The 23,096-nt window shown below is 46.8% G+C and overlaps 2 protein-coding genes across 5 annotated transcripts in view; one reads left to right on the top strand and one right to left on the bottom strand.

Moving 5' to 3' along the window:
• Positions 1 to 11,505, top strand: part of LOC139553734 (mitochondrial dimethyladenosine transferase 1-like) — a 34,238-nt gene extending 22,733 nt beyond the window's left edge. Inside the window, exons 7-8 of the mRNA XM_071366349.1 lie at positions 9,391 to 9,514; positions 10,330 to 11,505. Coding sequence (XP_071222450.1) covers positions 9,391 to 9,514; positions 10,330 to 10,666 — 461 coding nt within the window. The 3' untranslated portion in view covers positions 10,667 to 11,505. The remainder of the gene's footprint in view (positions 1 to 9,390; positions 9,515 to 10,329) is intronic.
• Positions 11,506 to 11,682: 177 nt separating this feature from the next.
• The window catches only part of LOC139553730 (rho guanine nucleotide exchange factor TIAM2-like), a 106,544-nt gene continuing 95,130 nt past the window's right edge, over positions 11,683 to 23,096 (bottom strand). For all 4 annotated transcript variants that reach the window (XM_071366335.1, XM_071366337.1, XM_071366338.1 and 1 more), the window contains 11 exons: positions 21,960 to 22,028; positions 19,360 to 19,485; positions 18,754 to 18,862; positions 15,951 to 16,130; positions 15,543 to 15,661; positions 15,072 to 15,180; positions 14,670 to 14,728; positions 14,487 to 14,589; positions 14,259 to 14,346; positions 13,841 to 13,986; positions 11,683 to 13,665 (listed from right to left, as the gene is read on the bottom strand). In XM_071366335.1, coding sequence (XP_071222436.1) covers positions 13,022 to 13,665; positions 13,841 to 13,986; positions 14,259 to 14,346; positions 14,487 to 14,589; positions 14,670 to 14,728; positions 15,072 to 15,180; positions 15,543 to 15,661; positions 15,951 to 16,130; positions 18,754 to 18,862; positions 19,360 to 19,485; positions 21,960 to 22,028 — 1,752 coding nt within the window. In that variant the 3' untranslated portion in view covers positions 11,683 to 13,021. The remainder of the gene's footprint in view (positions 13,666 to 13,840; positions 13,987 to 14,258; positions 14,347 to 14,486; positions 14,590 to 14,669; positions 14,729 to 15,071; positions 15,181 to 15,542; positions 15,662 to 15,950; positions 16,131 to 18,753; positions 18,863 to 19,359; positions 19,486 to 21,959; positions 22,029 to 23,096) is intronic.

Here is a 23,096-nt window from a genome sequence, read left to right as displayed (position 1 = left end):
GATTGTTTATCATAACTAGCTAATATTTATCTGAAACAATGTGCACACTTTTGGCAATATTCATTCTCCCTGTTAGCCTAGCCGTAGCTAACCCGAGCTAGCTAGCAATTAAATGTTAGCCTAATGACAGATACACCTGCTTTCATAATTACACAGATATCATCATAACAGTTCTGCTTCAGTGGGCTTACCTCCAGTCTCAAATGTTTAAGCTAAAGAAATGACAACTTTGGCTAATGTATCTCTATCTAACCAGAGAGACCCCGAATAACTTTCCACAACCACGTCGCTGCGTTTCTTTCAACTATACAAATAATATGAATAACCCATTGCACCCTGGGAAATATAATTTATTCAACATTGTTTTACCTACACCTACAACCCCAGGTCAGATCTATAATCTAGCCTAATGAACACATGTTAACGTAGATCCTGAACTATATAGATTGAATTACAAGATACACATTGGGCACCAAATAATAGGCTTACAATAATAACACAATGACACTTCTACAATAATAACCATATGAAGAAAACCTACTCCAAGCAGGTGGTAGTGGCTGTTCTGGCAGTGTTTTTCTTTTATTTATGTGGTAGCGAGTCCACTATGTCAAAACGGACGCTCCCTAGAGCAGTCAGCATCAGCAACCACTCAGTGGGAGACTAAACTCACAGCTGCTACCCTCCTCTCACCGCTCCTCCAGTCCCCTCTGCAGAGGACGTCTAGTAGGGGAAGGGAGGGGCAGGCAGGACGGCCTTGATTCATGAATGACAAAGAGATGCGAAAAACAGACTGGGCTAATAGACGTGATAGCCTTGATAACGCAGATGTGTGTTTCCATAATTTTGCTGCATGGGCAAGATCATCATAAACAGCCAGTTTCAGGAGAATGATCTCCCCTCTCTCTCTCCACACCAGTAATGACCAAAATGGAGGTGGCAGGTATATCTGCTAAGTGATTGATTGGGTTGGTGATTGATCTGTTTGTTTAATTTGGTCCAATGATCTACCTCTGTTGAATCCCCCAAGATATCCCCTCAGAGACTATTCCCACAGATAAGACATCACCAACACAATAACAGACACACACACACAACGTATTACCTGAGTTGGTTGGCTGCTGACCTTTCAGACTTCATACTCCAGGCCCTCGTGGGCAGCTGCTGCAGAAGGAGAAATAGCCACACTATTTAAGCACTGTACTGTGTTTGAGTGTGTTTTTACCGACAAGATCCTTGATGCTAGTGATGTTCTGTTGGGAAATAAATAACAGGGATGGGAGAGGGGGGTGAGGAAACCACAGTTAACATGTACCCAGGGAGTGCAGATGTGTGAAGACATGGCAGGCTATTATAAGCATGGCTCCTTGTTTTATGACTGTAGCCCAGTCCTCCATGTTATAGCTCCAAGGCATGACTGGACACAACGATTGTCCATTCATGAGATGAGGGATTTTATTGTTCAATTTGCATATTCTTTATTTCGTGGTTTAATTGGTTTTGTGCTCATCATTTTGTAAAAGCCTTGTTATTTAACGTTATGGTCGGAGGTGTCATCTGTAGCTGTCAACACAATCTTGTTCCATGTATGGGCATGCCCATTTTCAACATGCAGAACATTTGTAAACCATCAGGGGGAAAACAGTTGTGACACGATGTGAAATTACCCAGGGTTGGTTTGATTTAGGGCCTGCATTTTTTCTCTAAGATTTACTACCAAGTGTACCAAGTGGTCAGACATTTGAGTTTTTTTTTAATGATATGTAAAAACAGCGTAGATCCTGTTTTTTGTTTGTTTAGTAGGCACATTTTTTCCCACAGTCCTAATCTCTCTTCTGACCTAGTGGAATTCTTGATTTCACCTAGTGGCATTCTTGACTGTAGAGTTGGAGAGTTTTCCTTTGGAAAACAATTCAGAGGACCTGAGAAGAAGATGGGTGTGGATCAGGATGTGTTCTTGGTTTGCCTGTGCTGTGTGCCCAGGGCTGTTCTGAGAGTGTGGGAAACACTGGCACCATCTAGCAAGAGTTGCCCATAGCTTAAGCTTGCCTAGTGCCTATTCCTCCGGAGTGCCTGTCCTGTTCATCTGTGCTTCTGATGTAATGGGGCAGCAGGTAGCCCAGTGGTTAGAGCATTGGTTAGAGCACTAGTAACCGAAAGGTTGCAAGATCAAATCCCAGAGCTGACAAGGTAAAAATCTGTCGTTCTGCCCCTGAACAAGGCAGTTAACCCACTGTTCCTAGGCCATCATTGAAAATAAGAATTTGTTCTAAACTGACTGTCCTAGTTAAATAAATGTAAAATGGAGGTTGTCTTCTGTTGTAATGGAGATTGTCTTCTGATGTAATGGAGGTTGTCTTCTGATGTAATGGAGGTTGTCTTCTGTTGTAATGGAGGTTGTCTTCTGTTGTAATGGAGGTTGTCTTCTGATGTAATGGAGGTTGTCTTCTGATGTAATGGAGGTTGTCTTCTGATGTAATGGAGGTTGTCTTCTGATGTAATGGAGGTTGTCTTCTGATGTAATGGAGGTTGTCTTCTGATGTAATGGAGGTTGTCTTCTGATGTAATGGAGGTTGTCTTCTGTTGTAATGGAGGTTGTCTTCTGTTGTAATGGAGGTTGTCTTCTGTTGTAATGGAGGTTGTCTTCTGTTGTAATGGAGATTGTCTTCTGATGTAATGGAGGTTGTCTTCTGATGTAATGGAGGTTGTCTTCTGTTGTAATGGAGGTTGTCTTCTGATGTAATGGAGGTTGTCTTCTGTTGTAATGGAGGTTGTCTTCTGTTGTAATGGAGATTGTCTTCTGTTGTAATGGAGATTGTCTTCTGTTGTAATGGAGGTTGTCTTCTGATGTAATGGAGGTTGTCTTCTGATGTAATGGAGGTTGTCTTCTGATGTAATGGAGGTTGTCTTCTGATGTAATGGAGGTTGTCTTCTGATGTAATGGAGGTTGTCTTCTGATGTAATGGAGGTTGTCTTCAATCAATCAATCAAGTTTATTTTATATAGCCCTTCGTACATCAGCTAATATCTCGAAGTGCTGTACAGAAACCCAGCCTAAAACCCCAAACAGCAAGCAATGCAGGTGTAGAAGCACGGTGGCTAGGAAAAACTCCCTAGAAAGGCCAAAACCTAGGAAGAAACCTAGAGAAGAACCAGGCTATGAGGGGTGGCCAGTCCTCTTCTGGCTGTGCCGGGTGGAGATTATAACAGAACATGGCCAAGATGTTAAAAATGTTCATAAATGACAAGCATGGTCAAATAATAATCAGGAATAAATGTCAGTTGGCTTTTCATAGCCGATAATTAAGAGTTGAAAACAGCAGGTCTGGGACAGGTAGGGGTTCCATAACCGCAGGCAGAACAGTTGAAACTGGGGCAGCAGCAAGGCCAGGTGGACTGGGAACAGCAAGGAGTCATCATGCCCGGTAGTCCTGACGTATGGTCCTAGGGCCCAGTTCCTCCGAGAGAGAGAGAGAAGGAGAGAATTAGAGAGAGCATACTTAAATTCACACAGGACACTGGATAAGACATCTTCTGTTGTAATGGAGGTTGTCTTCTGTTGTAATGGAGGTTGTCTTCTGTTGTAATGGAGGTTGTCTTCTGTTGTAATGGAGGTTGTATTCTGTTGTAATGGAGGTTGTCTTCTGATGTAATGGAGGTTGTCTTCTGATGTAATGGAGGTTGTCTTCTGTGGTAATGGAGGTTGTCTTCTGTGGTAATGGAGGTTGTCTTCTGATGTAATGGAGGTTGTCTTCTGATGTAATGGAGGTTGTCTTCTGATGTAATGGAGGTTGTCTTCTGATGTAATGGAGGTTGTCTTCTGATGTAATGGAGGTTGTCTTCTGATGTAATGGAGGTTGTCTTCTGATGTAATGGAGGTTGTCTTCTGTTGTAATGGAGGTTGTCTCCTGTTGTAATGGAGGTTGTATTCTGTTGTAATGGAGGTTGTATTCTGTTGTAATGGAGGTTGTCTTCTGTTGTAATGGAGGTTGTCTTCTGATGTAATGGAGGTTGTCTTCTGTTGTAATGGAGGTTGTCTTCTGATGTAATGGAGGTTGTCTACTGATGTAATGGAGGTTGTCTACTGATGTAATGGAGGTTGTCTTCTGTTGTAATGGAGGTTGTATTCTGTTGTAATGGAGATTGTATTCTGTTGTAATGGAGGTTGTCTTCTGATGTAATGGAGGTTGTCTTCTGTTGTAATGGAGGTTGTCTTCTGTTGTAATGGAGGTTGTCTTCTGATGTAATGGAGGTTGTCTTCTGTTGTAATGGAGGTTGTCTTCTGTTGTAATGGAGGTTGTCTTCTGTTGTAATGGAGGCTGTCTTCTGTTGTAATGGAGGTTGTCTTCTGTTGTAATGGAGGTTGTCTTCTGTTGTAATGGAGGTTGTCTTCTGATGTAATGGGGGTTGTCTACTGATGTAATGGAGGTTGTCTTCTGTTGTAATGGAGGTTGTATTCTGTTGTAATGGAGGTTGTCTTCTGTTGTAATGGAGGTTGTCTTCTGTTGTAATGGAGGTTGTCTTCTGATGTAATGGAGGTTGTCTTCTGTTGTAATGGAGGTTGTCTTCTGATGTAATCGAGGTTGTCTTCTGTTGTAATGGAGGTTGTCTTCTGTTGTAATGGAGGTTGTCTTCTGTTGTAATGGAGGTTGTCTTCTGTTGTAATGGAGGTTGTCTTCTGTTGTAATGGAGGTTGTCTTCTGTTGTAATGGAGGTTGTCTTCTGTTGTAATGGAGGTTGTCTTCTGTTGTAATGGAGGTTGTCTTCTGATGTAATGGAGGTTGTCTTCTGATGTAATGGAGGTTGTCTTCTGTTGTAATGGAGGTTGTCTTCTGTTGTAATGGAGGTTGTCTTCTGTTGTAATGGAGGTTGTCTTCTGTTGTAATGGAGGTTGTCTTCTGATGTAATGGAGGTTGTCTTCTGTTGTAATGGAGGTTGTCTTCTGATGTAATCGAGGTTGTCTTCTGTTGTAATGGAGGTTGTCTTCTGTTGTAATGGAGGTTGTCTTCTGAAGGTTTTGTTATGATTAATGCATCTCTTTCCCCTCGGAAGAATCTTCCTTTTTATTGTATTCTACTTTCTGTATTCCACAGCTGTGTATTCCATTGTTCCTTGCTCCCCCCCTCAGAACCTGCAGCAGTTACGTAAGGGGAAATGCGGGTTGCTCAGGAGGTATCGGCTAGCCACCCTGAGGGCCTGCCGTCTCATCTTGGTTACGCTCAGAGGGAGATGACAAATTACTGCTCACACAACATTGGGTAGAGAGAGGGCTCGGGAAAAAGGAGTGGAAGGTAGAAATGGACAAGGGGACTTGGAGAGCTACAGGGCAAGGCCAGTGTAATAGAGTTCCTGCAGAGCTCCCAGGTCATAGAGATGAAATAGGGAAATGTATGTGTTAATATGGATGTGTGCGTGACTCCATATTACTGAGATGAGTTGGGTCACGGTCGTTGAGGGTGACAAAGGCAGACCTGTGGAAAACAACTAGGATTAAAATAAAGTGTTAAAGTTCAGTTATGATTATTCAGTATTAGTGTGCAAGAGGAAAAGTAGGTTAAGTCTCTGTAAATGTTTGAAGTCTTTGTTTAAAAGAGTCAGACTAAATTAGCCATGGAGAGGGCAGGATCATTTTTATGTAGATCCTTATATAATAAGCCAATTTAGAGTAGTGCAATTGATCTATAAATCATTAGGGATTATGATTTGCTTCCCTGTTAAAATACATGTTCGTTACAACATGAAGTTCTATTTACATTCCAATCATCCCACTGATGAAGTGCGGAATATAAAATGACCTAATTACTCCAGGAGTGAAATGAAAGGCATTATTTTGTGTTACCTGGCCAGACCAGATGGTGGGTTGATGCTGCATCACTCTGGGTGTGTGCTTTGATAAAGGCACACTGCAGTACCAAGGTATGAGATTGCCTCTCACCCAAATCATCCTAGCATGTTGAGGTGACAGGTGGAAGAATTGATTTTCCTCATGTCAGCCTTGTTCCGCCCAATTGATGCAGATGAGTCCATCTCTGATAGCTCCTGTCACAGTTACTCTTTTCAGCCCCAGTATATCACAAAGCAATATAGCGCTTCTTCTCCCTGCCCTGAAAGTCTACTGTAACTGGTGTCCAAAACCCTCTCGTCTTCCTACAACTGATAGTGATGTGAGCAGCCCAGGAGTTAGTTGTACTCCTATAGACTACAATATAGCTGGCTGCTCTGACAACTAGGCTCCAGTCTAGCAGTGGTGTCCCAGGCCACTGCGGTCGGGCAGGCAGCCAGTAAGGCAGGCAGCCAGTAAGCCAGGCAGCCGGTAAGCCAGGCAGCCGGTAAGGCAGGCAGGCAGGCAGCCGGTAAGGCAGGCAGGCAGGCAGCCGGTAAGTCAGGCAGTAACATACAGAGCTATAGATCAGATGAGATAGTAGATAGCGGTCCTGGTTTACAAGCCCAGCCAGACGCTGCCACGGCACGGGAGGGAGAGAATCTAAACAGCTCATTAGAAAGGCTCCATCACATCCTTGGATCACTTTAGTTATCCTCACCCAATTATCCTGCCCTTCCCCTTCCCTAGCCCAGAATAACAAAGGAGGGTATAGTCTGGTGAGTCACAACCCCCACAGACGCAAAGATGCTGCTGTGGAGGTAGTTCTTTAGGGCAGGTTGTCTCAACAGAAGAGCTCTGCTGTAAATTAAACACCCTCGCACCCACATCTGAGAGGTGAGGAGGGGGGGTCACTGCATTAGACCCCCTCCTGATCTGAGAGGTGAGGGGGGGTCACTGCATTAGACCCCCTGGTAGTCTCATATGAGGGAGGCAGCCTTCCCTCCTACTGCACATTCACAGATCCACCTAAAGAAGAGTTGTCCTTTTTGTGTGTTGTGGGTCTTTGAGCACAATCCCTTTATTACCCTTTGAGAGAGGATGGACAAGCAGAGAAAGACCCAGTGAGGGAGAGAGAATGAGGGTGAGTTTGGGAGGAGGAGAGAGCTCTGAGTAGGACTAGGCTCTGCTGATTCTGGCATGATTACTTCAACTGTTTGTCATATCAGCTTAGCTCTGACAGCGGGATCAGGAGGCAGAGAGGTGGCTTGAGAGGGGAACCACAGCCAGGATTCCACACTAGCCTCGAGGAAGAGCTGTGTTCTGGGCCAGCCCTGCCTCCTATGTCTCCCTGCCTGGTTCTTCCATTCCACTGGGCCTGAGGCTGAAGCCGCTGTACTCCTCCTCAGAAACAATAGAGATAAAGGGGAAAAGTGTGTTTGAACGTGTCACCTCATGTCTCATCAGGCTCTCTGAACGGCGCCTGCTAAGTGGCAGCGTGACAGGAAGAGGGCTGGCTTTTTCCTCGCACAGGTGTTACTGTGGCAACCGGAACCGGCTTGCCATCCATCGCATGTCACCTGTTTTTTCATCCCCCTCTTTCCCGTCTTCCACTCGCTCCCATGAGTGGATCCTCTTCAAATCACATTTTATTGGTCACATACACATGGTTAGCAGATGTTAATGCGAGTGTAGTGAAATGCTTGTGCTTCTAGTTCCGACAGTGCAGTAATATCTAACAAGTCATCTAACAATTCCCCAGAACTACCTAATACACACAAATCTAAAGGGGTGAATGAGAATATATGGATGAGCAATGGCCGAGCGGCATAGGCAAGGTGCAATAGATTGTATAAAATACAGTATATACATGTGATATGAGTAATGTAAAATATGAAGCATTATTAAAGTGCCATTATTTAGAGTATCCAGTGATTGGGTCTCAATGTGGGCAGCAACCTCTCTGAGTTAGTGATTGCTGTTTAGCAGTCTGATGGCCTTGAGATAGAAGCTGTTTTTCAGTCTCTCGGTCCCAGCTTTGATGCACCTGTACTGACCTCACCTTCTAGATGGTAGCGGTGTGAACAGTCCGTGGCTCGGGTGGTTGATGTCCTTGATGATCTTTTTGGCCTTCCTGTGACATCGGGTGCTGTATGTGTCATGGAGGGCAGGTAGTTTGCCCCTGGTAATGCGTTGTGCAGACCGCACCACCCTCTGGAGTTCCTTGCAGTTGAGGGCGATGCAGTTGCCATACCAGGCTGTGATACAGCCCGACAGGATGCTCTCGATTGTGCATCTGTAAAAGTTTGTCAGGGTTTTGAGTGACAAGCCAAATGTCTTCAGCCTCCTGAAGTTGAAGAGGTGCTGTTGTGCCTTCTTCACAACACTGTCTGTGTGGGTGGACCATTTGTTTGACCGTGATGTGTACACCGAGGAACTTAAAATTCTACCCTCTCCACTACTGTCCCGTCGATGTGGATAAGGGGGTGCTCCCTCTGCTGTTTCCTGAAGTCCACGATCATCTCCTTTGTTTTGTTGACGTTGAGTGAGAGGTTATTTTCATGACACCACACTCCGAGTGCCCTCACCTCCTCCCTGTAGGCTGTCTCGTCATTGTTGGTAATCAAGCCTACTACTGTTGTGTCATCTGCAAACTTGATGATTGAGTTGGAGGCGTGCATGGCTACGCAGTCGTGTTCTCTGAGGCTGACCGGAACATATTCCAGTCTGCGGGATCAATACAATCTTGAAGATTGGCTTCCGATTGGTCGGACCAGCGTTGAATGGTTCTCGTCACTGGTACATCCTGTTTGAGTTTTTGCCTATAAGACGGAAGGAGCAAGATGGCGTCGTGGTTGGATTTGCCGAAGGGAGGACGGGGGAGGGCTTTGTATGCATCTCGGAAGTTAGAGTAGCAGTGGTCGAGGGTATTGCGCATATTGCAATCAATATGCTGGAAGAATTTAGGTAGAGTTGTTCTCAAATTTGCTTTGTTAAAATCCCCAGCTACAATAAATGCAACCTCAAGATGTATGGTTTCCAGTTTGCATACAGTCCAGTGAAATTCCTCGATGGCCGGCTTGGTGTCTGCTTGAGGGGGAATGTACACAGCTGTGACTATAACTGACGATAATTCTCTTGGTAGGTAGAATGGTCGGCACTTGATTGTAAGGAATTCTAGATCTGGTGAGCAGAAGGACTTGAGTTCCTGTATGTTGTTATGATTACACCATGAGTCGTTAATCATGAAGCATACACCCCTGCCCTGCCTCTTCACAGAGAGTTGTTTATCTCTGTCGGCGCGATGCATGGAGAAGCCCGGTGGCTGAACCGATTCCGACAATATATCCAGAGACATCCATGTTTCCATGAAACAGAGAATATTACAATCTCTGTCTCTCTGGAAGGCAACCCTTTCTTGAATTTCGTCTACCTTGTTGTCAAGAGACTGGACATTGGCTAGTAGTATACTCGGGAGCGATGTCTACGGAGCCTGGCCAGGTGGCTGCTTCATCTGCCCCTTCAGTGTTATGTACAGATATATTTTACCCCCTGCTGCTTGTGTGTGTGTGTGGGGGTGGTGCACTTCACCCTTCTGGCTCAGCCCCAAATCAAGCAGCCCTTCAAGCTGGTGGAGAAAGTAGTCAGGAATGTCTTCCAATTCCGGAGGAAGCACTGCCGCAAAGGAATCGAGTAAGCAATATTTCTACCCCTCCTGCTACGGTTCACGCTTTAATCTCTCTCTCTCTCTGTCTTGCTCTACACTCTCTTTGTTACATGCCGCATTAAGTGAACTCTCAGTTCATCCATGACCAGCTCTATACAAAACTGCTCATGACTCTCTCTCTCACTCCCCCTCACTCCCCGTCCCATCCATGCCTGTGAGGAGTGTAGGTAGGCAGGCTGTAGGGCCGGAGAACAAAAGAAGAGAACAGCAATTATGAGTCATTGGGGTGTCATAGGAAGATGATAACATAACTTATGTAACTGCAGCGGGTAGAGACAGCTTTAACAGCTTGAAGAGGAGCTACCTGGCACTGAAGCGCTAAGGAAGCATCTGTACTGGGTATGTGGGTGCTGCAATGTGATCTGATGCTCTTGAAGTTGGGTTCTGTATTATGCTTACTGTGAAAACCCATGGTGTTGCTGAGGGCATCTGGGGCATCTCTAGTCGAAAGTCTTCAATTGTTTATTCTCCTCGTCTCCGTTCCACGGCCAATGATCTGAGAGGACATGACATGACAACTGAATTTTCTAAGTTACTTTCATCTACAGTGTTAGTATGGTCTGATGGAATCTTCTTTTTAACACTGCATATTTAATCATAACATGATTCATTTATGCGCTTTGTGGCAGCATGTTTGATTTAAATTGTTTTCTATTTCTAAACGATAGCTGGAGGCTTGTGGACATATTGCCTCAGCAGATTCCATCTGGCCCTGTACTGTACCTATGAGTGGTCATTATGGACCGGAAGCCCCCTGAGCTTTTTCCCATTCTCTTCCCAGAATGCTGTTCCCGGAGACAGAGAGGCTGGAGCTGGCAAAGGTGATGATGCATGAGGCAGACGTGGACCCCACCCTGCCCCCCACGGAGCTCTCCATCCCTGACATCAGAGCCCTGGCAGACGCCTACAGCAGCCTCTGCTCTGAGAACCAGGGCCTCCTCACCTACGACTTCAGAGAGGAACTCAGACTCAAACACCTTAACAGGCGATCAGGCAGCAGCACTCAGCAGCCCCTGACAGAGAGAGAGGCTAGGAGGACAGAGAGAGAGTCTAGGAGGACAGAGGGGAAGGAGTGCCTAATGGTCTCTGTTAGAGACGAGACAACAGACTGCTCTTAGCTCTAACATTTCTACCTGGCACACGCATGCATTTTTAAACACCATTTCTCTGGTGTCCCGGGGGTGCTGGGTGAGACACAGGGAATCTCTGGTGTCCCGGGGGTGCTGGGTGAGACACAGGGAATCTCTGGTGTCCCGGGGGTGCTGGGTGAGACACAGGGAATCTCTGGTGTCCCGGGGGTGCTGGGTGAGACACAGGGAATCTCTGGTGTCCCGGGGGTGCTGGGTGAGACACAGGGAATCTCTGGTGTGCTGGGTGAGACACAGGGAATCTCTGGTGTCCCGGGGGTGCTGGGTGAGACACAGGGAATCTCTGGTGTCCCGGATGTGATAGAATAGAGAGGGACTGTGGTGGAAACGGGGGAGAGCTGAACACTGGCTGGGGTTGGGGACATTTGGCGTTGGTCCAAACTGGAGTAGCTAACACACAGCTCAGGCACTCCAGTCCAGTTGTAAAGGAAGAATAGTGTGTGAAATGACCAGCAGGAGAGTTTTAAGTGGTGAGAAGAGTTTGTAATGCTCAACCCATCATGCACCATGTCCTGGTTCTTACTTCTGATCCTGATTTCCCCATATGACTTTGTCCTCTGGGAAATGAGTCCGGAAACATTTTCAGGACGATTTGGAGAATAAGAACACGTTGACGGTAATTCAGGCCTTTTTGTCTCACTCTGTTGAAAAATTGGCAGCTCCTGATAGGGCTACTAAAATCCTGAGTGTTTTGTTAAATAAAGTGCTGGCCATCTGTTTTGAAATGTTTTGTCAGTGATGATGGAACAATGTTACTGTTTCATTAATATGTTCCTACAGATTACACCAACATGTTTCTTCCTACTCTGTCCTGCCTCCATTATACTTTGGTCCAATGCAGAGAACAAGGATTCTCAAGTTCTCTGACAGCTTCATCAACTGGGATAGAGCTGGAAATAAACCGTTCATCTTACCTGTGCTTTACCTGTCAAGGAGACAAGGATATAGATTCTCAAAGCCAGACTTAGGGATAAAACAACCTGCTCTCACAGATAAAAAATGTTTATTTATAAAACAGTTCATTATGGTTCACATTCATTGGTATGCTAGCATTAAAGGCATGTTTACAGTTGAGTTGAGGGCAAACCGAGAGGGAGAGTATGTGGTGGTGAAGAGTTGTCAGATAATAGGATGTCTCAACAGCATCTTCAAGATGCAACAGCTAAATAATAAGTACCTTTACAAAATATCCCAGATAGTGTATTTATTGCAAGTTACAGCCGTTTCTACCTGTACAATGTCAGTATGTGTAATAATATCACAGATTCAAATGAAGTTATAGTCCAGCTACTCGGGTATGGGAGCTACAAACAGGGCAAGTTGACAACACATTTGAATGAAATCCTTTTACTTTGACAATGCCTATGTACATTGTAAGCAACACTCCTGGGGGAGGATGACTTCAATACACTGGAAACCATTAACTAGGTGAAACATACCAGATTCTTCAATTCAAGCCAACCCCATATGTATTTTACAAAGCAATAAAAAGTTACAACTATCAATAAATAAACATTTCTTTCAAAACAAAAATCCACTTGAAGTACAAATACAGGGGCAGCAGGTAGCCTAGTGATTAGAGCGTTGGACTAGTAACCGAAAGGTTGAATCCCCGAGCTGACAAGGTAAAAAGCTGTCGTCCTGCCCCTGAACAAGGCAGTTAACTCACTGTTCCTAGGCCGTCATTGTAAATAAGAATTTGTTCTTAACTGACTTGCCTAGTTAAAAAAACATTTTGCAAACAATGTACAGCAAGTCACAAAATCAATTTCCATCCTCTCCTGTCGATTTAGATATACTTCCTACAGCTCAAGAAGTCTGAGTTTAAGTGAAGCTCTTAGGGTGAGTCTCTAAAGTGGAATCCTCTCATCATCGTTCTTCTCTCTGACATGAATGAACTGGAAGGTGAACAAAGTCTATTCCTTATGTTACTCTCACCTATGTAAAGGAGACAAGTAGAGGAAGCCAATTCATATTATTGAGAACGCTGGGCAGAGGCATATACAGAAGAGCAGGGCTGTAGGCAGAGCGTAGTTGTACATTAGTGCTCAGCAGATTCATTGCAGTAATTATCAGGGACCGAGTCGCCTCGTCTCTCTAGGGGGACAACCATGTAGCTCATCTTTCCTTTTACACCTGTGCATACCTAAGCAAGTGGGATATGCCAATTGCACGCTCTCAAAGGAACACAGTTTAACTTCAGAGCTGAGGCACAACAGATACCCTGGGACTAGGACAGAACTGAACCGGGGTTTCCAATGCCCTAAGGCATGGAGCGGGCGCTGGGCAGAGCTTTGGCTCCTCTCCTTGTGTCTATTCCTGACCCTATGAGGAGTTAGGGGCACTGCCAGTGTCCGTAGGGTCGTAGAAACAGTCCTCGTTGACCACGGAGGTGAGGCTCTGTACGCTGAACTCTCTCTCCAGCAGAGCGCTGAGGTCCATGGCTGCCAGGTCCGTCTGGCTGTCCAGGGAACGGCTGTGTTCCCTCAGACTCAGTAGCGCCCGCTGGCTGCTACCTTTCCTCTTCACTGGGCAGAAGTGGCCCCGAACAAGTTTGGGCTGGCTCTCCGGGGTGTTCACCTCTGCTCCCTCTGGCTGCACGCGGGGGGCCGGCGCCCGGGAGGAAGCTGCCTCCTCTGACAGCCTCAAACTGAGAAACTGGGCCTCAATGGCACAGGAGGGGAAGCTCCCTCCAGCCTCACTGAACTCATCGTCCTCATCACTCAGGATGTATGACTCCTTCACAGAGCTGAAGCCAGAGGGCCGCTGGCCTCCCCGAGACCAGGCCTTTTGGGTAGACAGTGTCTTGTGCTGTGTGGGACCGTCAGCTGGGGGAGCGTCAGAGGAGCTGTGGGTGCCGCTGCTCAGGCTGCCCTCGTCTGAGTCAGGCTGGCCAGGTTTGAGTGTGCTGGCTGGGGTGGGGAGATCCAGCAGGGGCTGCTTACACAGCCAGGAGGCTCTGGATGAACCTGGTGGGGGGAGAGCGAGAGACAGCTGCCAACTGAGCAATACATTCACTAATATCTGGCCACAAACACTACTGTATGTACAGTAAGTCAATGAGTGCTTATAAGGTTTAAGTCAAGGTCATGTTGTCTAAAGATAAAAAATCTAAGCAGTGTTATTTTAAGGGATGAAACTCACCTATCCTGGCAGAGGAGGGCAGGGTGCTGCGTAAAGGCGTGAGGCGCTCCTTACACCTCATCTCGGCCGGGAGCATGTTCCATCTGACGTTCTCCCGGAGGATGGAGCGGATGACCTTGATGATGTTCACTTTGCATTCTGGGACACTGTGGAGGGAAACAGCGGTACCATGCTCTGAGAGAGCAGGGCTAATTCACACAGTCTACAACAGGAGGGTCCCACTTCTCTGCGACTACAGTCCTGCTGGTGCTTATTTCCCCCAGACACTCAATGGACAACTGATTGGCTAGAGAGCCCATGCAACCCCTGACCTTGTAGAAGGTAGTCTCTGATTAAGAGGATAAAGAAAAAACAGCATACTCTGTGGCCCTCAAGGACCAGAGCTATAGATCCAGTCAGAACTACTGCTCTCTCTTACCTGCTACACAGCTGGAAGACCGTCTCTGGCCTTCCCTCCAGTTCAGACTTGGTATGTATCAGCTCCCAGATGCAGGTAGTCTCAGTACCTTAGGAGGAAGGGATTGGAGAAGATCCTTTTAATCAAGACATCTAAATTTAGTTTCAATATCCAAGAGAATATGATCTCTGGTAGTTAATGAGAGCCAGAAGGGGGGGGGGGGGGTGTGTGTGTGTGTGTGTCTCTTACCTGCAGTGTTGCCTAGTCGGACCTGCAGTGCAGAAAGCGGGATGAGCCAGCGGAATTTGAAGGGGTCCAGGTCTCCATGGGAGTGTGCCAAGCGAGGGGTGGTCTGCTCACACACGAGAGAGAGAGAGATGTTAGGCACTGCTGGCATCAAAGGCATATGAAAGTAAATGAAAGAGAACTCACCATCTTCTTCTTGAGCTTGTTGCTCTCCCTGTAGACAAGTATCACTGCCTTCTTGAACACTGATGAGAGAAACGAAATGAAAACTTTGAGCACAACTTTGAGAGTTTACACAGGAATCCATCCTGTCAGAAAATTTTCGATCTGAGTTTACAGCACATTGGCACTACAATGTATCCATAAAACCCCAAACTATACTGGTATAACACTGAACAGCAACATATTTTTGTGGATATACAATACATTTATCTAATAGCTAGCCATAAAATGTGTGTTGTGTTTACATGTGTCTGTGTTAATCCAGTGGAGTCCAGGCTGAGAGAGACTGCTACCAGGCTCTGGCAAGGGCCAGGCACTCTCTCTCCCATGATACCGCAGTAACGGTACAATGTCTTTCTAACTCACCAAACACAGTCATCTCGGGGTCCTTTCTCATGCGGCCCAGAGAGGGATGGGGGTTGAGCCAGACGGCAGAGGAATGCATGAGGAATTCTCCCATGGTAAGCTCTGTGACCTGGGAGAGAGAAGGAAAGGCCATGGGCCACAGTCAGTATGTGAGGGACATAGTAAGTACTGTATCTGTACAGGGACCTGTGCCACTCGTCTAGCACAAAAAAGTTCTCTCTGTTGGGTGATTGTTGAGTATCTAAAGAGGAAGTATCTATACGGGAACTTGGCTATTTCCAACCAGTTTTCTGTAAGAGATATACATCACTAGGATGAATATATTAAATTGACCCTAATGGTTGTGCAGAAAATTCAGGCTGTGCTGGTGTTAGTCCAACTACGTGTCTAGATTGAAGATGTAAGTGAGAGTGATGAAAGCTGCTGTAAGGGAAGAAGAGGGTAGCGCAGGGTACATTACAGTATAGTTACCTCCTTCTCAGGGCCACTCTGCTCTGCCACCAGCTGGTCAAACACAGAGCCATAGTCCTCATAGATCTTTTGCATCTCATTGATGTGGCTGGCCACCTTCTCCATGGCCTTCAGGGCCTCTGTGGGCACAGAGGAGGGAAAGGAAGGGTTAATGTCTGTGTCTGTGTGTGAGTCTTCAAGTTACCTGTGAGGTGGTAGTGCTCCTCGCTGTCTGTGTCTGTGTGTGAGTCTTCAAGTTACCTGTGAGGTGGTAGTGCTCCTCGCTGTCTGTGTCAGTGTGTGAGTCTTCAAGTTACCTGTGAGGTGGTAGTGCTCCTCGCTGTCTGTGTCAGTGTGTGAGTCTTCAAGTTACCTGTGAGGTGGTAGTACTCCTCGCTGTCTGTGTCAGTGTGTGAGTCTTCAAGTTACCTGTGAGGTGGTAGTGCTCCTCGCTGTCTGTGTCAGTGAGAGAAACCAGCTCTCGCAGCAGTAGAGGGTATTTCAACACTCTCTGGACTGGCTTGATCAGGTAGGACTCCAGGGTTGAGGAGTGCTGCTTCGTAGGGTTCCTCGCAGCCAGGAACTCCTTAAAGGACCAATCAGTCTTAGCTGTAGACGACAAACAGACTTATTTACCAAGCCCTGTACATGTAAGTTGTTCAGTCACATCTTTCATTCTGTAGCACGCTTGGAGGACTGTGCCTAGTGATGCTAAATAGACCCACCACTGTATCTTGGTGCAATAATACTTGTCCACATGGAGGCAGTATAGGCTACTCCTCACCACTGCAGTAAAATGGCAACACTGCAGGTAGCTACTGTAAAACATGGTTTGGACATGAGACTGCCACTCCATTGCAAACAATACCATTCAAAAGACACTATGATTCAAAACAACCACAGCAGTGATTTTCATTCACAGTGTGCATAGCGAGGAGAGATGTCTAATAGTGAGTGCTGTGTGGTCTAGGCTTGGGCAGGAGCTCACCAGAGCAGAGGACCGGCACCTCAAATGTTCTACTGCTTGAGCTCCTGTTCCTCTCATAGAATATTAGCTCAAAGGTATTGTGGAGCTCCTGCACCTAAATATAAACAATACTGGCACCCAAAATGAGTACCGGCACCTATTTCAGTCCAAATCAAGCACAGTGTAGTATTGTAACACATTGAGAGGCATCCTGGAGGTCAGGTGTAGACATTTCTTGCCACCTCGCTGTGTGTCTCATGTGTGAAAGGATTGAGAGGCCATTAGAGTATTAATTATAGCACTCTGAGCCACAGAGACAGGCAGCTGCATTGACACTTCACACAGTAATTGGCAGGCAATTAATGAGTAAACGAGTAAACACAAAAAGTGTATGCGTAGCGAGAAGGGGCCCAGTACCACATTGGCCCGGCACCACGTTGGCAGAGCGAGAATGTGTAATTACTAGAACCGCTGACAGACACCCACAGATTCTCTGTGAACGCCCTCGTTCAGTTGTGTTGGGCTCTGCTGTGCTAGGCTTTGTTGTACTGAGCTGGACTGTGCTCTGATGGACTGGGTTGTGCTGTGCTCTGATGGACTGGGTTATGCTGTGCTCTGATGGACTGGGTTATGCTGTGATGGACTGGGTTGTGCTGTGATGGACTGGGTTATGCTGTGCTCTGATGGACTGGGTTATGCTGTGCTCTGATGGACTGGGTTGTGCTCTGATGGACTGGGTTGTGCTCTGATGGACTGGGTTGTGCTCTGATGGACTGGGTTGTGCTCTGATGGACTGGGTTGTGCTCTGATGGACTGGGTTGTGCTGTGATGGACTGGGTTGTGCTCTGATGGACTGGGTTGTGCTCTGATGGACTGGGTTGTGCTCTGATGGACTGGGTTGTGCTCTGATGGACTGGGTTATGCTGTGATGGACTGGGTTGTGCTGTGATGGACTGGGTTATGCTGTGATGGACTGGGTTGTGCTCTGATGGACTGGGTTGTGCTCTGATGGACTGGGTTATGCTGTGATGGACTGGGTTGTGCTGTGATGGACTGGGTTGTGCTGTGATGGACTGGGTTGTGCTGTGATGGACTGGGTTATGCTGTGATGGACTGGGTTGTGCTCTGATGGACTGGGTTGTGCTCTGATGGACTGGGTTATGCTGTGATGGACTGGGTTATGCTGTGATGGACTGGGTTGTGCTGTGATGGACTGGGTTATGCTGTGATGGACTGGGTTGTGCTCTGATGGACTGGGTTGTGCTCTGATGGACTGGGTTGTGCTCTGATGGACTGGGTTGTGCTCTGATGGACTGGGTTGTGCTCTGATGGACTGGGTTGTGCTGTGATGGACTGGGTTGTGCTGTGATGGACTGGGTTGTGCTCTGATGGACTGGGTTGTGCTCTGATGGACTGGGTTGTGCTCTGATGGACTGGGTTGTGCTCTGATGGACTAGGTTGTGCTCTGATGGACTGGGTTGTGCTGTGCTGGACTGGGTTATGCTGTGCTCTGATGGACTGGGTTGTGCTGTGATGCAGAGTTCTGCTCTAATGCATGTTTACGCTGCGGTTTCCTACTTCAGTTCATTCTGCTTCATCAGAGACTGTTGAGGAACATGCAAAGCCGCTTGCAAGATTATCCTTGCGCTATTAAAACTCCATTTCGGTACCTGCTTCTAGGAATGCAACGCGTAATCTTGTAATGGGAAGAATTTAAGAGGCACCGGGGTGTAATTTCCCCACCTGCTCGGTTTCATTCATTCTGCGCTGGGCAGCGTGCCCAAACCAGAGGAAGAGGCCAACGTTGCGGGCATAAATTAAGTTCAACATTTATATTCACACATATAAACAGGGACACTCAACATTTCTAGCACTCCCCCTGTCTGCGGTTCATGGTCTTTCTCTCATTATAGACCAGCCTTCGTTAGCTGTGCAGCACAATGGGGGCACTCCAGCTAGCCACTTTCACAGTTTTACAGTGGGAAGCCATTTACAGTTGAGTTGATATGAAAGAGAATATGGGAGTCTGGAATGATTGAGTGAATACGAGGAGAGGTTGAAGTAAAGTGGGATTGCATCACTTCACCAAGCGAGTAGCTCCACTCAGAGACATTTTAATGGAGTTCATTATTGATGCTGGACCGTAGGCGTCTAGTCAACCATGTCATTTACATAGAGTGCTGGGGTTGGTGGGGATGATGCAATGGAGGTGCAAGGGGGTATTTCGGGCAGGTTGGGGGTGGTGGGTAGAGGGGAGACCCGTACCTCTCTCCAGGACTTTCTGGACCTTGATGTGGTTGGCACAGAAGCCACTGTAGAGCTTGAAGTGATCAGCGTAGTACAGGAAGGATCCACCCAGAGAGAAGAGAAGCTTCTGGAATAAGAGAGAGAGAGAGAGAGAATGTGTGAAGGAGAGCGAGATGGAGAGAACATGTGAAGTCGTGACCTGACCACTCTCACCTCCCTCTCACGGGACAGTATTTAAAATCCCCCAGGCCTGCCCTCTCTAACCCCTGAGTACAGTGCTTTTATCAACATACAATTCTCCATGGCAAAATGGATCCGATGCCATGTCGATGTAGTAAATCAATCATGTGTGAACCTGTAACAATCTCGCAATAATAAATACAGATATATCTCAACGTGTGACAGGACACTCACTGTTCATCATAGCTCATCTATAGTAATGAAGAAGGTTTGGGGGAGTGATTTCACATATTTCTATGTCATTGGTGTGTGCTCATTGGTTAATGCGTCTATGAGTATGCGGTTTAATCATGTCATCTAAGTGTGTGTATATCACGCATGTATGACGAGAGATGGATTGGCAGAGGCAGTTGCAACACAAGGGTCACAAACAGTGTGTCATACCTTAAACTGCACAGGGGTTTCCAGTGTGCTGAAGTCAGGTGAAGAGGCGATCCTCTCCTCCAGCGTCTGCAGGAACACCCTCTGGAAGTCCAGCATCTCTGGCAGGCTGCCAAACAGACTATCCATCTAAAGGAAAGGAGAGACAGGAGCCTGGTCAGTCATCTCTTTACAGCAGTCAGTCAGCGATAGCTATCTCTTTACAGCAGTCAGTCAGCGATAGCTATCTCTTTACAGCAGTCAGTCAGCGATAGCTATCTCTTTACAGCAGTCAGTCAGCGATAGCTATCTCTTTACAGCAGTCAGTCAGCGATAGCTATCTCTTTACAGCAGTCAGTCAGCGATAGCTATCTCTACAGCAGTCAGTCAGCGATAGCTATCTCTACAGCAGTCAGTCAGCGATAGCTATCTCTCTACAGCAGTCAGTCAGCGATAGCTATCTCTACAGCAGTCAGTCAGCGATAGCTATCTCTACAGCAGTCAGTCAGCGATAGCTATCTCTACAGCAGTCAGTCAGCGATAGCTATCTCTACAGCAGTCAGTCAGCGATAGCTATCTCTACAGCAGTCAGTCAGCGATAGCTATCTCTCTACAGCAGTCAGTCAGCGATAGCTATCTCTCTACAGCAGTCAGTCAGCGATAGCTATCTCTACAGCAGTCAGTCAGCGATAGCTATCTCTTTACAGCAGTCAGTCAGAGATAGCTATCTCTACAGCAGTCAGTCACTAGTTAACATCCCCCTCTGATGTCTCAGGTGAGAGGCACTTAGGAACAGCCTCTCTCTCTTCCTATCAATTCAATTCATTTCAAAGGGCTTTATTGGCATGGGAAACATGTTCACATTGCCAAAGAAAGTGAAAATATATAATTAACAAAAGTTAAATAATCAATAACAAATTAACAGTAAACATTCCGCTCACAAGTTTCAAAAGAATAGACACATTTCAAATGTCATATGGCTAAGTACAGTGCTATAATGATGTGCAAATAGTTAAAGTACAAAAAGGAAAATAAATAAACATAAATATGGGTTGTATTTACGATGGTGTTTGTTCTTCACTGGTTAACCCTTTTATTGTGGCAACAGGTTACAAATATTGCTGCTGTGATGGTACACTGTGGTATTTCTCCCAATAGATATGGGAGTTTATCAATATTGGATTTGTTTTCGAATTCTTTGTAGGTCTGTGTAATCTGAGGGAAATATGTCTCTCTAATATGGTCATACATTTGGCAGGAGGTTAGGAAGTGCAGCTCAGTTTCCACATTTTGTGGGCAGTGTGCACATAGCCTCTTCTCTTGAGATCCAGGTCTGCCTACAGCGGCCTTTCTCAATAGCAAGGCTATGCTCACTGAGTCTGTACATATTCAAAGCTTTGCTTCATTTTGCGTCAGTCACAGTGTTCATGTATTCTGCCACTGGGTACTCTCTGTTAAGGGATAAAAAGCACAATCTCCCAGTCTCTCGCTCTCTCACACCATCATTAAAAGGTGTTCAGGGTGTCTTGCTCTCTTGTCCGCTGTGTGCCTAGACACGTCTGAGTGACCGATAATGTTGGTTTAATCAGCCCCACTGCTCAGTGTGTATCGATGGATCTCTCCTTTGAGAGTGTCGTCCTGAGACTGAGGTCATACTCAGTTCACATCAGTGTTCACTAGCTACTGGATGTGGGTCTCCATTAGCATTCCCCAGCCATGGCCTTCTGGGCTCACAGAGGAGGGACCGACACATAAGGACTAATCTTAACCTGAGAGAAGAGTCAATTGTGTATCGATTAAAAATGGAAGACTATAATGCAATGGGAGGTATAAGCATCATTTTAACAATGTTTTGGTCTGATATCAGTAAGGGTTTTAAGAAGGGGAGGTCCTTAGTGTTTATTGCTACTAGAAATGAATTTAACCCCACCCAAATCTAATCAAGCTATCCATCTCTCAATCTGTGACCTCATATGAACCAACCTCCTAAAATTCTAAATTTCTATTAACTCCCCCATCTCCCAATCCCCCATCCTCCATCCTTCCTCCCATCTAATCCTCCAATCCCCCATCCTTCCTCCAATCTAATCCTCCCTCCCCCATCTCCCAATCCCCCATCCTCCATCCTTCCTCCCATCCAATCCTCCCTCACCCATCTCCCAATCCCCCATCTCATCTCCTATATAATCCTCCCTCCCCCATCTCCCAAACCCCCATCCTCCATCCTTCCTCCCATCCAATCCTCCCTCACCCATCTCCCAATCCCCCATCTCATCTCCTATATAATCCTCCCTCCCCCATCTCCCAAACCCCCATCCTCCATCCTTCCTCCCATCCAATACTCCCTCACCAATCCCCCATCCTCCATCCTTCCTCCCATCTAATCTTCCATCTCCCAATCCCCCATCCAATCCTCCATCCTTCCTCCCATCCAATCCTCCCTCACCAATCCCCCATCCAATCCTCCCTCCCATCCCCCATTCTTCCTCCCATCCCACCAACCCCCCCTCCCATTGCACCAAACCCCCCTCTCAAGCTACAAAACCCCCTCTCCCATCCCACCATCCCCCCCTCCCATCCCTCTAAACCCCTCCACTCCCTCATCCCAGGGCACCCTCCTCTACCTCGTCCAGTGTAAGGAAGGTCTCGTTCTGCAGTGGCTTCAGGTAGATCTCAAACAGGCAACTCAGGTCCTGGAGGAAGGAAAGACAGACAGACAGAAAGAGGAAAAATACAAGAGGTGGGTTAGTGATAGGGAATCTAACACTGCATCATAGGGCTGCTATCGGTATCAACAGTTATTCAATCCCCCCAGAAGTGATCCGTTATCTCCCCCTCTTCCATTCTCTCCTCCCTGTGTTTTAATGTGGCTGTGGATCGTCAGGGCTTCACTGGTGATATTCCTATTAGGCTGATTTACGGCCCCCGCCGCACAGCCAACGCAGCACATCACAGACAAATGGTTACAGCCGCTGCAGAGGACGCTGGGAAGGCATTCTCCTCCCCTCTACAAATCACCCACCCACCGCCTCCCAGAGAGAGAGAAAGAAAGACAGAGAGAGACAAGGTGGAAATCATGAAAGGAGCTCATAATTAATGTGTTAGAGAGACCAGAGACCGCATGCAGAGCAGAGAGTAGGCCGAGACCGACGAGCTATCAAGATCCGAGAGAGACAGTAGATTAGAGAGAGCACCTGAGAGGAAGAGATGCCCAGACCTTCCATAACAGAGCCAGCACCTACAGAGAGATGAACACTGGAGAGAGAGACCCCTAGAGCAGAGATTGACCGAGAGCAGAGTGACACACAGAGAGAGACCAAGAGAGAGACAGAAAGACAGAGAGATTGAGCGAGCGACCGAGAGAGAGAGAGATTGAGCGAGAGACCGAGAGAGAGATTGAGCGAGAGAGAGATTGAGCGAGAGAGAGAGACAGAGAGAGAGAGAGAGACAGAGAGAGAGAGAGAGACCGAGAGAGAGAGAGAGAGAGAGACCGAGAGAGAGAGACCGAGAGAGAGAGAGAGAGAGATCGAGATCGAGAGAGAGAGAGACCGAGAGAGAGAGAGAGAGAGAGAGACCGAGAGAGAGAGAGAGAGAGAGAGAGACCGAGAGAGAGAGAGAGACCGAGAGAGAGATCGAGAGAGAGAGATCGAGAGAGAGAGATCGAGAGAGAGAGATCGAGAGAGAGAGAGATCGAGAGAGAGAGAGAGAGAGAGAGAGAGAGAGAGAGAGAGAGAGAGAGAGAGAGAGAGAGAGAGAGAGAG

The sequence above is a fragment of the Salvelinus alpinus genome, chromosome 25 (genome assembly GCF_045679555.1).
Source record: "Salvelinus alpinus chromosome 25, SLU_Salpinus.1, whole genome shotgun sequence".
Taxonomy (NCBI): domain Eukaryota; kingdom Metazoa; phylum Chordata; class Actinopteri; order Salmoniformes; family Salmonidae; genus Salvelinus; species Salvelinus alpinus.
The sequence above is the reverse complement of the archived record's forward strand: the minus strand, read 5'-3'. Positions and strand labels throughout refer to the sequence as shown.